Genomic DNA, 17,490 nt, shown 5'->3' on the forward strand with positions numbered 1-17,490 from the left:
TTTGTCTCCGATAAATAAACAATTGCTTGGAAAGGCCAAAGAACTCAGGAAAAATGGCAAGCTTACTTACGTCTGGGTAAAGAGTGGGAAAATATTATTTTGTGAGAAAGGATGCGGCGTCTCCGGCTAAACAAATAGTGCGTGAATCCTCACTAAAAAATTTCATCCAGGAGTGAGGCTGGTCAAAAGCGGAACTGAAATTAACTCTAATACGAAGTCACAAAAGCTTAAAGTGTTGTAACTATTATTTTTACTTCTATTGACTTTATCATCAGATCATTCAAAATTAACTTTTGGTTACAACTCAGTTCCTAGAAGTGTAATGATGATGAACAATTTTTTTCTCAATGCCATTAAGTTCAGGACATTATTCATGTTTTTGTTTCATGTTGAATAACTTTAATTTTCAATTAGGATATAATTTCTATCATATAAAGAGCAGAAAAAGCTGAATATCTTCTTCTTTTTTGTATGCGAGGCAGAATTTGTAATAATTGATTCTATCAATTGTATTATTTTATTGATAAAAGAGATAATAAGGAAATCGCTATAATCTATTTTCACTTCAGTTCTTTGCTAATAGTATGAACATCAAATCACATATTTCTTACACTCTCAATTTTAACTTATAAATATCTCGCACTTTTACACATTTATCAATCAGAATAAAAATATTCATATAATATTGTGTCAACTTTACGATTTTACTTAGATTTTCTTTTTCTGTTTTTTTTTGCCAAATTTCTAGATTGCAATATGATAGAGTATAACTTATTATCAATTTAATAATTAGTCTTATCACTAATAAGAGATATGCTGCTCAAATATTAATATATTGAGGGGTTAATAATTAATTAATTATTAATTAATATTGATATTAATGAGAGGGGTGTTGAATAAATAATAATTGATAGAACTCCAGCTGAAACTATATATTTCGCTCATCTATATCCATTAATGCTATTCATCCTGTCTTAAGTAAAACTATCTTGACTAATTTTAGCTTGATCTTAATATAAATAATAAAAAGTAAATTATTGAAGTTATTAAATTAAAATTATATTAAATTTATTAGATTTGTTAACTTATTAGAGTTATAAGTGAAGAAAACGTGACTATTTTATCTTATTATACATAAGGACAAAAGTCATTTATAATGGATAATAACCATTATTCTTGTAGGATTTAAATTTTCCAAGAATTATGAATGAGTCGATGTCAGTGCTGTAGTTGATTATCTGATGTTCAGTTCGAGTTTTTATTCATTCTTTTCACTATATTTATTTTATTTTTTGGCATTCATATTTGGTATCGATTAATGATTGTTTTGTGCGAATATTCACTTAATATCAAATTATATGGAGAATACTTATATAGGTAGCCTAATTTACTTTGAAATTAATCCATAAGAATGCGTTTTTTTTTTTGAAGAGCCCAGGTTCAAGTGACGTATTCTAAATTTAATAATTTAATTTGCTTATTTGAACTGATTAATGAGTTGTATAAGCCATGTTAATATTAATCTAAACAATTAATGAAACCTTATTCTTTTGAAATATTAGTTAACGACTATATAAATCGAATCTCTTTATTCCTTATTCTAAATGGTAGGTTCCATCACACAGGTTTGAGGAATATATTGTTTTTTTTTGTTTTTTTTCTTGGTGTGTGCGTGAGTGTGTGTGTGAGTTTTCCAATGACGGTTTTTGAATTTAGCTTTTTTACCAGATGTTCCACCAATTCTCTAAAATACGAGTACACATATTTCACTCATGATGAATAATGAAGAAGATAACTGTGTGCTATTGAATAGTATTGATGAAGTTAATCTCTCTCATATTCCACAAAGTAATAATTTGACAATTCTTCATCAAAACATACAAGGCATAAGCAGTAATTTTGATAAATTTGTAACTTATTTGAGCTGTTGGAATGTAAGGCCTGCAATAGTTGTGTTATCTGAAGTGTGGTTGGATACAGATGATCAGGTATCGCATTATTTTATTGAAGGATATGAATTTTATTCACATATTTCTACTTTTACTAGAGCCACTGGTATTGTAGTTTATTATTCCAGCGAACTAGTTGATTTCAATTGTAATTTGACCGACTGTGAATTGAGCGGTGCGGATGTACTATATCTACAGTGCGCCTTATCAAATTACAATTTCAATCTGATTTGTCTTTATCGATGGCATGGCTTTGACTGTGATAGATTTCTTTCAAGTCTTGACTCAGTTGTAGCTCGTTCAACAACCTGCGATACTGTCTTGATAGGAGACGTCAATATCAATATTCTTATCAATGATGATAATAAAGTTGACAGCTACTTAGAAATTCTCAGTTGTTATGGCTTTGAACCAGTAATCAACATACCTACCAGAGTAACTGAAACAACGGCAACTCTAATTTACCATGTCTTTATTAGATCGCGGACCTTCACACATTTTGTTAGGGGCGCAGTAATTGAAACCTTAATAGGTGATCATAGAGCTGTGTCCCTGACTCTCCGATCAAATACCGTAAGATATAACGATAATTCAATTAGTAGTAAATTTAAAATAGATTTTCATAGTCTTAATAACATGCTGATGTTTCATGATTGGAGTGACGTATTATTCAATAATAATGTTGATTATAAGTTCAACAATTTTCTTGAGACATTTGCAAATTATATTGAATGTTCCAAAAATAAAATTGAAATTACATCAACTGAATCAGTAAAAGTAAAAAAGCTTAAACCATGGATGACAAATGGTTTATGCACAGCAATTCACTCCCGTGATAAGCTATTCAAAAAAGTAAAAAGGAATCCCGAAAATGAAATTGTAAAAAATGAATTTAAAACTTTTTCTAAAAAAAACAAGACCTGGATCAAAATCGAAAAAGAAAAGTACTACGCCACAATAAATTTATTAGCTCCACGTCAAAAATGGGTAGTTCTGAATAAGCTGTGTGGGAGACCAAAAAAAGGAAGTCTCGATGAACTAAAAATTGAGCACGGGAGTGAGATTGTCAGTGACCATCATACTCTGTCAACCTTTTTAATAATTTTTTTGTAAATATTTCTAAAGATATTGCAGCCTCACCAGGTAATTTAGTTGTCAGTGATGTAGAGAGTTATAATGAGAATTTTACAAAAACCACTTGTCAAAGATCTATATTTATTGAGCCTGTCACTTTCAATGAAATGTTGATGTACATAAAGGAATTAAAATCCGGTAAAGCTCCAGGGGACGATGACATATCTTTTGGACTATTAAAGTCAGTTGCTATGTCTGTAGTCCCAATTCTGGTAGATATATTCAATTGCAGTCTTTCTACAGGTATATTTCCTTCCAGGATGAAATTGGCCAAGGTAGTACCCATATTCAAATCTGGCTCTAGATCAAAATTAACTAACTATCGACCTATATCCTCACTTTCAATTTTTTCTAAGCTGTTAGAAAAGGTAATGAGAAAAAGGATTCTTGATTTTCTCAACTCATGTAACTTTTTTTATAAAAACCAATTTGGTTTTCGTGAGTTGATGAATACAGAGATGGCTCTTCATACTTTCATGACAGCTATATATTCTGGCATCAACTCCAGACCAGCGAACTGTGTTGCAGGATTATTCCTGGATATAAAAAAGGCATTCGACACAGTAAGCCACACAATTCTGCTGGACAAACTATATAATGCTGGTATCAGAGGTGTTGCACATATGTGGTTTTCATCCTATTTGAAAGAAAGGGTGCAATATGTTGTCATAGGAGGTGTGAAGAGTGAAGTCCAGGTAGTAGATTGTGGTGTACCACAAGGATCGGTCCTTGGGCAATCCTATTTCTTGTATTCTTAAATGACCTTTTCTCATGTAACTACAATGGTGTGCCAGTGTCATTTGCAGATGACACTGCTTTTGCATATTGTGGGTTGGATGGTTTGGACTTGGAGAGTGTGATGCAGACTGATGTTGATAGGTTGTTGTTGTGGTTCAAACACAATAATCTGTCTCTCAATCTGTCAAAGACCAAGTATATTCTGTTCACACTGTCGTCAAGCTGGAATTTACCATCTGGTTTGAAGTTCCACGTTGATTGTTTGCGGAATAATTGTAACTGTCAAGTTGTCACGCAAATTGACTCCATCAAATATTTAGGTGTTACAGTAGATGAGAAGCTTACCTGGTCTCTACACATACGTTATGTTAAAAATTATCTTTTACATATCCTGAGAAAATTCTATTTTCTAAATAAGATTCTTCCAACCACCATTCTTAGACAGTTATACTTTGCTCTTGTTGACTCTAAACTGAATTATGGAATAAGTTGTTGGGGCTCTACTTACATTACCCACTTGAGACCACTTATAACCTTACAAAAATCTATTGTCAGAGCTGTTAAAAAATCAGGAAGATATGAACATGCCTTTCCCCTTTTTCAAGATATAAAATGCTTGCCTCTAAGATACATATATGTTTTCAAAGTTTTATACCTATTCTTTGTAATGTCTGGAAACAGTGGTCAGGCACTTTTCAGGGAGAGAACAAATTATCAAACTAGGACAGTCACTGATCTGCTAAGGCTTCCCAGGTCATATACCACTTGTTTCCAGAAATCGTTTGTATTTCTAGGTCCGAAATTTTTCAATAATTTACCTTTTGAGGCAAAGAGAATTGATAATAGGAGAATGTTCAAATATTGCATTCTTAAATGGCTTAGAAATATCTTTCCTGATTGTTTAGAACACATGTTTTTTATTCTTTCTTAGTTTTCGACATAATAATTATTATAGTTGTTGAAAATCATATCAAAAAGTAATTAAGCACAAACTGGAAATGTATGAGAGGTGAGTGAATGTGTGAGTGTGTGTTTTCATTTTTTTCTTGCCCAAAAAACATTTTTTTTCTTATTTCTGATTTTATTCAATTATAGTATAAGCACTCTTGCTTGCACGCGTTAAGCATTATATGCTTACAGCAAGCTAGAAATATTCTGTTTCAAAAAAGCTATGTTTTTTTTTCATAATACATCATACACGTAGAAAGCCTTATTACATAAATTATATTTTATACAATTTCTTCAGTGCTTTTTGTATTTTATTTCCATTTTTGATGTTTGATGTATTTTTTTGTATGTATTTGATTTTTGAATCAGAATAAAAAACAATTTGAATTTGAGTTTGTTTAAAAACAAAAGAGGTAATATTGCATTGAGATTGAATGGTTTCAGTTTTAGAAAGGACCGCATATTGGCTAATGGTAATATTTCCTGGCGTTGCTACAAAATTGGGTGTCCGGCTACGATAAAAACCAACTCCATGAAAACGGAAATAGTGTTACTGGGTAGCTCGCACAATCATTCCCTCTCTGAGAGGAGGGGCAGTCCTTCATCACAAAGCATATCTTCCACGCCTCATGTAGCAGAAAAAATTTTACTTGTTGACGATATGCTATCTCAGTCTTCACCCTTCACATTGAGGGTTCCCGAGTGTGATGAGGAGGATAGAAGTATAATCGTGAATAGGTCTAAATGCGATATAGCTGTAAATACTCCATCACTAAGAACAGTGGAGATTCATGAGAGCTCTTCATTAGATATTCGCTCAGTGGATCTTTTACAACAGAGAGATGATTCGATTGAATATACCACAACTTTACATGATCAAATAGAACGATTGAAGCAGCAAAATGAAGAACAAACCTCTGAGTATAATGACACGGCTTATGCAGGAGGCCTCAGATCTATGTACACAGGTGCAGTCTATGACAGTTTCAATTAGCGTTTTAGAGGTGGATAATACTTCTTTACTCACTGAAAATAATGACCTTAAAATAGAACGCAATAGATATCGGGAATTGTATGATGGAATGGTTGCCAGAGCTCAATCCACTGATAGTACTATGGGATGTGCAAGAAGGAAAGCCAATGTAAAAGGCGGGAGAAGAGTAAATTTTGATATTGTTAAGGTCCAGGAAGGACAGGTGGAAGACGTTGGAGGGGAGTAGTATAAAAAGGGCGACTCTTGTGTGCCAGAATCGCCCTTAACCTCAAGGTCATCCACATCATCCAAACCTAACCTCAAGGTCATCCACGTCATCCAAACCTAACCTCAAGGTCATCCATGTCATCCAAACCTAACCTCAAGGTCATCCACGTCGTCCAAACCTAACCTCAAGGTCATCCACGTCATCCAAACCTAACCTCAAGGTCATCCACGTCGTCCAAACCTAACCTCAAGGTCATCCACGTCATCCAAACCTAACCTCAAGGTCATCCACATCATCCAAACCTAACCTCAAGGTCATCCACGTCATCCAAACCTAACCTCAAGGTCATCCAGGTCAACCACACCCAACCACAAGGCCATCCAGGTCAACCACACCTAACCTCAAGGCCATCCAGGTCAACCACACCTAACCTCAAGGCCATCCAGGTCAACCACACCTAACCTCAAAAAAAATAAAAATAAAAAAATAAAAAAAATAATAAAAAAATAAAATCAGGAATAAATGGGAAAAAAGGGAAAAAAATCCCTCAGGATCTCGAACTGGGGCTATAAAAGGAGTTGTTCTGCAAGGAGTGGGACATTGTATCTTGTGCATTCGTGCCACTAGTACGTGTGTGTGATTTTCGTGTATTGGTTTTGGATTACTTTCATCTTTATCAACATCAAGAGTAAGTACCAGTGCATTTTATAGTTATATATATATATTTATATTATATTCCTGATTTGACAATGAAATTTAAAAGAGTTGAATTTTGAAGTAGTTTGAGACTGTCAATTAAATTCGAAAATGACTAAAATTCAAAAATGACTAGTTTAATTATGAATTAGGTTCCAATACATAGAGTAAATGACATAGTCAAAAATGACTAGTGTAATTATGAATTAGGTTCCAATACATACAAGTTGAGAGTTTAATTATGAATTATGTTCTTTGAGTTGGTGGTTGTAATTCAACCTAACCTAAAAAACGTATAACAAGTCTTTGCCCTAGAATTAGGCTGTACCCACAATATGTCTGACATTGATAGTGATGAAGGTGTGTATATAGTTTTCAGACATGAACGGTAATGGTTCTAATGATCAGGAGCACCCATCCCACCTCAGGAAGTAGATCCTAGACCCCATTCACATTCCCCCACCACCCCCCCCCCCCGATACAGCTCCCGACCATCATCCCTAGAACATTTAATATAAACACCTATGAACCTCCATCCCCGACCCACCCACACATCCGACCCACAATCCTAGATATTGATACTGATTCACTGCCTTCATCCCCCACATCTGTTGATAGTGATGAAGATATATATATATATATATATATATATATATATATAGAGAGAGAGAGAGAGAGAGAGAGTTGAATACTGCATACCATACTTATACAATATTGTTTTGCATTGTTCCAGATAAGTAAAGCTGCACGATGTCAACAAACAGCAAACTCAGTGGACGAGTTTGTTGTTCTGGAGGAGGCATTTAAATCCCAACTCACGACTCTATACTACAATAATGTATACAAGGATGAGCCTGCCAAAGATTTCCACACCTTCGTGAGCAGTCTGAAGGATAAAATTGTTCACATCATCAGTCAGCAACTGCAGACACATGGAGCAATGAAGTTCAATCTGGTATTGGAGGCAACATATTTCTGCAGCACCCTTGATAAGACCTTCTTCAAAGAAGAAGAGTTTCAGAATGTCGCCTTCAAAACTCCAAACTACACCATCTTCAGTATCATCAATCTTCCAGACATCATCAACCAAGCATGCATGACCCTACTGGATCGCCGCCAGTCACCCCACCATCACCGCCAGTCGCCCCACCATCGCTGCCAGTCGCCCCACCATCGTCACCAGTCGCCCCACCATCGCCGCCAGTCGCCCCACCATCGCCACCAGTCGCCCCACCATCGTCACCAGTCGTCCCACCATCGCCACCAGTCGCCCCACCATCGCCACCAGTCGCCCCACCATCGCCGCCAGTCGCCCCACCACCGCCGCCAATCATCCCACTGGCCAAGGTCAAGACGGCTTCAATTTGATAGTAGCCCCTCATCACACCAATCAGCCTCACCGCAGGACCCAATAATACAAACTTCCACAAGGAACTGGGTGATCACTAGAGTTCCCACACCACCCACGCCTCTCGAGAACTGGGAGCTAGCAAACTCAGAGGAGAACCTTAGGAATTGGGGATTGCTGAATTCTAGTCAAAACCAGACTCCAACGCCAGCTTCCCTTCACAAGAATTGGAGTCTCTAGCCCGGATTGAGCTGTGGGAGAATGAGGAGGAGATAGTTGATCCTCAGGTTTACAATGCAGTTGAACCTGAGGATGATCCACCTCCTCCTTACAACCCCGAGTGGGGAGTTGCCTTCAGAGACAGACAACAGCAAGCAGGCAGTCCTCCACCTGCCGAGGAGATTTTAGACTATGAAATGGATGAAGAGGATTGGTTGGATGAAACTCCTCGTCCACCATCAGAAGAGATCTCTTAAGGGTGGTCTGTAGGGTACTCTGAAGTGTCAAAGGTATCTTTCAGTTGCTGGTTGTTGATGATGTCATTGTATAGGTTCTCAGTTTTCACGATGTAGAATAAGCTGTCAGTATCCTGATAAAGCAGTTGCAGGTTCTCTTTGTACGTAGGTTTCATCACATCGTAGTGGAACTGGTACATAAGGGTCCAACACTGTCAAACCAATGTAGATAGGTTTGTTCAGCTTTACTTTTTCCTTATGCATCGTAACAGCGCAAATATTCTCACCAAATATGATGCGGTCCTTGTACACTGGTTGAGCAATCAGTTTCTTCAAACGCTTCTCATCATTCACTAGCTCCATGCTCATTCTTTTTCACACATTCTCCATTGTCTTGCCACAAACTACGTTGTTCATGAGTTTGAAGAATTTTTTCTCAAACTTGTTCTTTGACTGTTGTCGAAGTCTGGTGTTTAGCATGATGTAGGGTGCTAGGAAGTCCTCCTGCTCAAACCTTACACCTCAATGAACTTTAGCGATTTTCAATCCATGTTGTACTGCTTGCTTGAGGGTGCGGTAATGACATACATATCGTTCACGGTTGCTTAGAGCTGTCATGAGTCGTACATGATTAGATTTAAGAGTTTTCTTGTTCTCTGCCAGGAATGGGAAGTCATTGTGCTCATCATGCAATTCAGAAGGGTACGCAATGTCCACCTCCAAGATGTATACAATCTCCATATTATCCCCTAAACCTGTAATACCCATTGTTACTGCTTCCAATTCAGTCAGATGTCAACTCAGTCAATTGTTATTGATACCAGATGGTGATAAAGAATCACCAGTAAGTTTGCTGTATGATAATGGAAAGTATTATTGTAATAAATGATTTCTGAAACAATGAATATTTTGAATTGCAGATGTCAAACATTGAGGGTGCTAACAGCTCTGTCAGTGGTCCAGCCAATACCTCTGCCAGTGGGTCAGCAACCGCAAATCGAATCTTTGTTGATGGAGAGGACATAAAACCATTAATATTCGGTAACATGAAGGACCTGCAGCAGGGACAGCTGTATGACATGAAGGCGGTGCGGAGACTTACAACTAGATATGGAGAGAAAATCACAATCGGCCTTGAAAAAGAGCATGAAATACTATGAGTATTTGCACCATCTCAATACACCGAAACAATGTTCAAGAGTGTCACTACTGCTGAGCCAGTAAACATGAGTGGGTACCAAATTGCTGTGTACTCAACAGGAAATACTCATAGACTAAGACTTTTCAAGAATTAAAATTAATATTGAATGTATTACCATTTGTAATATATGATAATAAAGAAATAAACCATCATTGGCTGATCCACTGTCTAAAACTGCTGTTCAAGAAAGTAAAATACTATTGAATGTATAACCATTTGTAATATGATAATAAAGAAATAAACCCTCATTGGCTGATCCACTGTCTAAAACTACTCTCATGTAATGATGTAAACATATATGAAATAAACCTCATTTTGTGTGTTAACCATTGATTGAGAGTTTCATTAATTCATATAGCTGAAAAATCACCTTACTTTACTTTCGGCGATGTAATTTCAGCAACCCCCACTCCACCTCCCTCTGTCGCATGACCAATAGCCACCAGCATTAAGGACTCTAGCTCAAGATGGTCATGCAGGACCTATCACTCTACATGGTCATGGAGACCTATCACTCTAGATCAAGATGTCCATGAGAGACTCTAGATCAATATGGCCATGCTGCTCTAGAGATCAAAATGGTATTAAAGATAGATATTTTCAACGATTCCCACTCCATGTTCAGACATGACATATGGATGTTCTCAATGACCCTCACTCCTCCTGTCACATGTCTGTATGGCATAATTGGGTCGTCCACTCAGTGGTCAGTCAGTTCAATTACTGATCAGTCACTGTTCAGTTACTGTTCAGTCACTGATCAGTGACTGATCAGTCACTGTTCAGTCACTGTTCAGTCACTGATCAGTCACTGTTCAGTCACTGATCAGTCACTGTTCAGTCACTGTTCAGTTACTGATCAGTCACTGATCAGTCACTGTTCAGTCACTGTTCAGTCACTGTTCAGTTACTGATCAGTCACTGTTCAGTCACTGTTCACTTACAGCAAGCTGCAATGAGCTTGGACATAGTTGTTAAATTATACATAGTATAGGAGTTACAAGAAGGGCCAGAATTGGTAACTATTGCAATCAAACAGGTATAGTACTGTAGGAACAATAGTTGATATATTTTACAGTTTGAAAACCTGGAAGCATTGTATGTGTCAAACTATTGGATAGAGGAAGAATTTGAGAACCCCAACATAGATTTGAATTATGAAATTAGAATCAAGCTAGATGTTCTAGAGCATAACCCCAGTAGGAATAAGGAAAGAGTTATTTTCTGTATCTGATTGCCTTGACCACATCATCAGCTGACTTGCTTTTAATTGGTATAGCAAAGGCAAACTTACTAAGACAATTGATAATAGTAATTATGTATCTATAACCTTTGTTCTGTTGAGCATATGGTATCATCTCAAGCAATTTTCTCAGTATGCTATACTGAGATGCATCACCATCTATTTTATAGTCATTGATCATATCAGCAAGCTCATCATTTGATAAGGGATGTGACCGTTTAGCAGGGATAGTACTGCTTCCTGACTCATTGACTTTATCAATGAGCTCATCATGTGATGAGGAATGTAGCCGTTTAGCTGTTGTAGTACTGCTAGCTGCCTGAACCTTGGGAATTTCTTGAGAGTCAATCATCTCTTCCTCCACATCATAATCCTCCTCCTCCTCCTCATCCTCCTTCTCTGCCTCCTCATCCTTCTCCTCATCAATGTGTGCTAGAGTGGGGATCTTGTAATGTCCATGTGCAAGAGTTGTAATTCCATCATCTAGAATATACCTCTTCTCATCAGCTTTGCTCAGTGCCTTCTTTCTCATGACTTGAGTCATGATCTGATGTTTCCTAGTGCCAAACATCACTTGTTCTCTATAGATACCCTCATCACCATATTGACAATCTAGATAGTCTTGGAAGCCTATGTAACGTTCAGCATCTGGATGCATTTTTGAGAGTTCTCGCCCAAGTATTGGTCTCCTTACTCCTTTAGCTTTTTTTATCAATCCACTTGTCAGCTGATTTGGATCACTATTGTAACACCTACAAGCATATAGCTTTGATCGTAGGCCTACATACTCAAGTGGCGCTCGGCCAGCATATTCATCTTTGAACTTTCCAAGCACCATTTTGTTTGCATCTGAGTAGCATGGGTGGTCTGCAGGGTACTCTGAAGTGTCAAAGGTATCTTTCAGTTGCTGGTTGTTGATGATATCTTTGTACATGTCCTCTGTCTTGACAAGGTAGAATAAGCTATCAGTATCTTGATATAAGAGTTGAAGACAGTCCTTGTAGATGGGCTTCATGATGTTATAATGGAATTCATACATGAGGGTTTTGCTGATGTCAAGCACTGATAACCCTATATAGATAGGCTTATTGAGCTCCACTTTCTCTTTATGCATCGTAACAGCACAGATATTCTCACCAAAGATGATGCGGTCCTTGTACACTGGTCGAGCAATCAGTTTCTTCAATCGCTTCTCATCATTCACTAGCTCCATGCTCATTCTTTTTCGCACATTCTCCATCGTTTTACCAAACACGGCATTGTTCATGAGTTTGAAAAAGTTCTTTTCAAACTTATTCTTTGACTGCTGTCTTAGCTTTGTATTAAGCATGATGTAGGGTGCTAGGAAGTCCTCCTGCTCAAACCTTACACCTCGATGAACTTTAGTGATTTTCAATCCATGCTGTACTGCCTGTTTTAGGGTGCGGTAGTGACATACATAATGTTCGCGATTGTTTAGAGCTGTCATAAGTCGTACATGATTAGATTTAAGAGTTTTCTTATTCTCTGCGAGAAATGGGAAGTCATTTTGCTCATCATGCAATTCGGAAGGGTACTCAATGTCCACCTCCAAGATGTAGCCAATCTTTTGAACATCTCCAACACCCTCAATACTACTGCTCACCCCCTCCAACTGATCTTTCTTCATCCACTGGAATTTCCGGCATGGAAGTGGTTAGCACATTGCCCAGCCGTACAGGTTGTTCGCATCTGTGTACAGGAGATATGATGTAGGCTTCTCGGGGTCAATAGGCACTCCTGTGTAGGCATTGTTGGCTACAGCATGACGGTGTATACAATTTGTTATTCCTCCTCTGATTCTCATCACGTTTGTTACAAGATAACTAAGTGCTCTTTCACTTAGAGATGATTTTGGATTCTTGAATATTTCCCATGCTGTGTTCGCAAGAGCTCTGGCTGCAATCGCTCGCAACTTATTATCACTATTTTGAGTGTATGCTATATCATGTACCTTACAGGCTCTATCTAATGAATTTATACCTTGATTGCCTCTCTTTAACCTTTCATTAACCTTTGTGCCAGGGCCACACCACTGATAGCCAGGGAAATGGGTTTCCGGTGATGCGTTTATTAATTTATTTATAATAGTTGATGTAATGTCCCCCGCAGTACCCGCTATACCTTTGACAATTTTGCTAGCCGAACTTAAGATTCCTCTCCCTCGTTTTCTAGAAGATAACTTTCTTCTACATACCATTTTTCATTACCTTTCAACTCAATAGTTGAACATTGACTGAGGTTAATTAATCAAACACTTAACCTCAATCGAGAGACAAAGAAATTGTCTCACTATGTGCTTTATATATTACTACAAAGTTGGTATGTTTTAACCAATAGGGAATACAATTTTCTATCATCATGATGTGTCTTATTAACACACTTCTTAAGTATGTTGTAAGTTTTGTAGAAATTGCAAAGAATTGAACGTTCATCAATCATAAATCTATACCAATGTCTTAGACTAACATCGAGAGAAGCATCTGATGAATTGACACATGATTTGATATAAGATAATGTATGATTTCTTACTAGCAGTGATTCCTGCATCAATTGAGGTGTTTCCAAATCCCTAATCTCATTTCGTACATTTTGTATAGATTCCAATATTCTCTTACTATCATTTTGCATTGAATCATATTTTTTCAAAGCAATATGGAAAAGTAATAGCATATTCACACAACATATTATAAAGAGAAGAACAAATAAAACTCTCCATACAATTATCTTCATTGCACAACTTCTCCATTCAAGTGTTGTAAGCATACTGATAAAAATAGATTGCAATATCTATAGTGAGTGTATAGCGCAAACAGATGGAAGAGAATCTCACAACAAGGTCAAGACTGACATGTGGTGCATGTGCGTGCGCGCGCAGCAGCAACTATAAAATAGCTTCTCTTGTGACAGAACACTCAATGACTGTACAAGAGCATTACTATTCTTGCATGAACTATTCTACATTCATTGAGTGTTCAGTTACAAGAGAAGCTATTCTTGCATGAACAGTGTACTATTCTTAACACATCACTTCAATATTATAGCAAAAAATGCATGATTAGTACAAATAATATGTAAGCATCATAATAATGAAATCAAAATATTCATCTTATTCAATTTTTTTTTTTGACTGAACTCTAATCAACTAGTAAGCTTGATCAGTTCAATTTCAAAAAGTAATCATTATAATATTCATGAATTCAAAATATACACATCTTAACTGAACTCTAATCATTTAATATCACAATATAACTATCAACTAATCAGTAATTTTCTTAACACATCACTTCAATATTATAGCAAAAAATGCATGATTAGTACAAATAATATGTAAGCATCATAATAATGAAATCAAAATATTCATATTATTCAATTTTTTTTTTTGACTGAACTCTAATCAACTAGTAAGCTTGATCAGTTCAATTTCAAAAAGTAATCATTATAATATTCATGAATTCAAAATATACACATCTTAACTGAACTCTAATCATTTAATATCACATTGTGCATGCATGTAATACAAAGACATCTATTGGAAATTAGTTTTTTTCTCACTAAAGTATTTATTAGATAGTAACATGCATTCAACCTAATCACTTCAAATAATTATATTTCTTGATTTCATAAAACAGTTTATGCTCAATTCAAATGAATATATCAATGTAATCATCATATTCATGAACTCGAATATACATCTTAACTGAACTCTAAAGTTGAATAGTTTCATTTCCTATATTCGTTATCAAGAAATAATTCTTGATTGAAATTGTCTTTCAAATCAGATTCATCAATTTCTCACAATAACTCTAATCATTTAATATCACAATGTGAGTACATGTAATGTGAACAGATCTATTGGAAATTAGTTTTTCTCAGTAGAGTAAGAAATTTATCAGATATTAGCAAGCTTTTTAGTGGCAAGCTTTTCAACAAATTAATGACAACATATAAAGATTTAAAATTATCTGTTCACATTACATGTTAATAATATTTGAAATAACTAACCTTTGAGGGTACAAAGTTGGTTTCCTCCTCATCCTCCTCCAGAAAGTGCAGCTTTCTCTTCCCCTGCTGCTTGTTGGTGGAAATCGTTGTTAGTGGTACATGCTTCGGTGCCCATCCCAGATGAGATGGTGGTGTGTCTGGTATAATGAATTCCTCACTGCTCATCCCTCTCTCCACAAAGACCCCACATCTCTTCAGCGGTGAGTCCTCGGAGTCAGATGCAGCAGCAGCAGCAGCAGCAGCGGGAGCAGCACTGCTATTGGCAGATGGAAGCTTCTTCTTCCGCGCAGCTTGCGCTGCCCAGTAAGATGGGAAGGAAGTGTCTTGTTGAGGAGGTGTATCTGGAAGGATGTAGTCCTGACGCGTGGATGACGAGTCCATGATGATGACAAGGATATGTGTAACAGGAACGTGACTAGTGCTCGAATGAAGCTGGCAAATCCAATAACCGCTGCTTATATACTCATTCGTTTCTCTCTCTCTGTTTTAGGATGAGTGAGAGATAGTGCATTTTCCCGCTTGTCACATCCTTGACATACAAATGCATTCTTACACGTACAGCAAGGTGCATTCAGAGAAAAAATATCAAATTCTCACAATGCACTAATATAAAATTTCTCACTTCCAGATATAATATCTCGAATAACAATATTTCGAATGTGAGAGCAATGTAATCTCCTCATTAATTTTCATAATTAACATCACATGTTGACTTGCTAAATTTCTTCTCAATATTATTGTGATTTTCATTATATTCGTTGATTTCACAGAGTTCGAGAGTGCACCACTGCATAATCACTCCAGTCTTTGAGGAGGAAAGACGTATGAAGAACTAGTCTGAGAGTTGGAGTGTAAGCAGAGAGAGACAGTACAGCACATCATTCATTGCATGTAAGTATGATACAATTCTTTATTTTTCTAATCATGATTTTTCAGAACTTACTTCTTTCCTGATACTACTACTACAATGCACTTAGGAATCACTAATATCTTGATTCTGATTGGGAATTACTTCTACAACAGAGTGCATATTGTACAATATCCAGCTTGTTTTCCCACAGCATCTTCTTTTTCATCATTTGTCTTTTCTTTTCCATTATAGCTCATCTTTTTATATATACAAAACGGAACATGTATCACTTTTTCATAAGGATTTTCAATAATATATTTGCAATATACACATTGCAGATATGATTTCTCATGTAAAAAGTATCCATTTATTGCAAAATAGTCTGCTCTATTAATAAATACCGAGAGCTTGAATGGTTCTGGACGATGGAAAGTTAAAACTCGTTCTTCATATTGTCGTAGAATATTATTATCGAAATTCTCCTCTTCACATGAAATATTATCTTCTTTGCGCCATCCACAATTTGGACTACATCGCTCATGTTCCTTACTAGGATCGTCTGTTGACAACCAATTTTCTAAATATACTGAACAAAACACACATTGAACAACGTCAGGTGCTCGCACAAATTTAAAACCCTGTTTAGCCATATTTTGAGGTGACAACAGACTCGATTTTAATTTCCAACGATTATCAAATGTTAATAACCTCAATCGTTCGTGCATGAAAATCTGATCCTGAGATAGCATTTTTTGCACTGTACTTGCAGCTTGTTAAATCACAACTGATTTTTAGATTAATGTTTACTTGTTTTTATATCTAATTCTGTGCCATAGTAATATATTCTTTGTTTGTTTTCAGTAACCCGCTAGTAGCAGAGATGGAGCATAGCAGAGAACACAGGGTTGGAGGCGTGAGTTCGCGAGCAATTCGCCATCGCATTTCCTTCGAAAACGTAGCACCTGACATTGAAAATGTACTTCAAAACTCAAAAGCTCGTGTTTTCGAGATAATAAGAGAACACGCTGCACGTTTCGAAGGAAATGTGAAATGGTTTTTAGTATTAAATGTATTATTGTATAAGATGGTAGTTTTAGAATCAGAGGAATCCGAAGCTGTTTCATCCATTGTGAATCTTCATAGCTACTCGGCCATAGGCTTGAACGTCTTGGAGAGTTATGATGAATTGAATGAACAATTTATGTTAGCAGTTAGGAAAATTTTAAGTTCATTCAATAACTTTGTTTGATTTGGGAGTGGGTGGGTGTTGAAGAAGATCGACTCGCTTGATGTAAATGTGATTAGATATAATCCAATATACACAAGCAGTTATATTCAAACACCCCAGTTCATCAAGAATAAGAAATGTGTTATCAATGTCAAAAATCTTTCTGATAAAAAGTGTTTTCTGTGGAGTGTTCTAGCCTATTCTCACCAGAAACCAAATAGGCAGACATTAACGGTGAAATATTTGAGCAAATTTGCTCACAGGCTGAACACTCGCGGAGTTAATTTCCCAACCACCGATCGCGACATAAAGAAATTTGAAATTCTCAATACAGACATCGCAATTCATGTTATCGCGTATGACAACAAAAAGTTTTTCCCCTATCGAACAAGCATATTCCGTACGCGTAAATACCAAATTAATCTTTTAATGTTGAAAGGCGATGCAGGAAAAACTCATTTTTGTTTAATTAACA

The 17,490-nt window shown here is 36.4% G+C and overlaps 1 protein-coding gene across 1 annotated transcript; it reads left to right on the top strand.

Annotated features, from left to right (window-relative positions):
- Nucleotides 1-1,131: 1,131 nt before the first annotated feature.
- On the top strand, nucleotides 1,132-9,663 carry LOC120354358. The gene is made up of 2 exons (XM_039441400.1): nucleotides 1,132-2,522; nucleotides 9,391-9,663. Exons 1-2 carry the CDS (start codon nucleotides 1,773-1,775, stop codon nucleotides 9,628-9,630), a joined length of 990 nt encoding a protein of 329 aa, XP_039297334.1. The 5' UTR covers nucleotides 1,132-1,772; the 3' UTR covers nucleotides 9,631-9,663.
- The last annotated feature ends 7,827 nt before the right edge of the window (nucleotides 9,664-17,490 follow it).

The sequence above is a fragment of the Nilaparvata lugens genome, chromosome X (assembly GCF_014356525.2).
Source record: "Nilaparvata lugens isolate BPH chromosome X, ASM1435652v1, whole genome shotgun sequence".
Taxonomy (NCBI): Eukaryota; Metazoa; Arthropoda; class Insecta; order Hemiptera; family Delphacidae; genus Nilaparvata; species Nilaparvata lugens.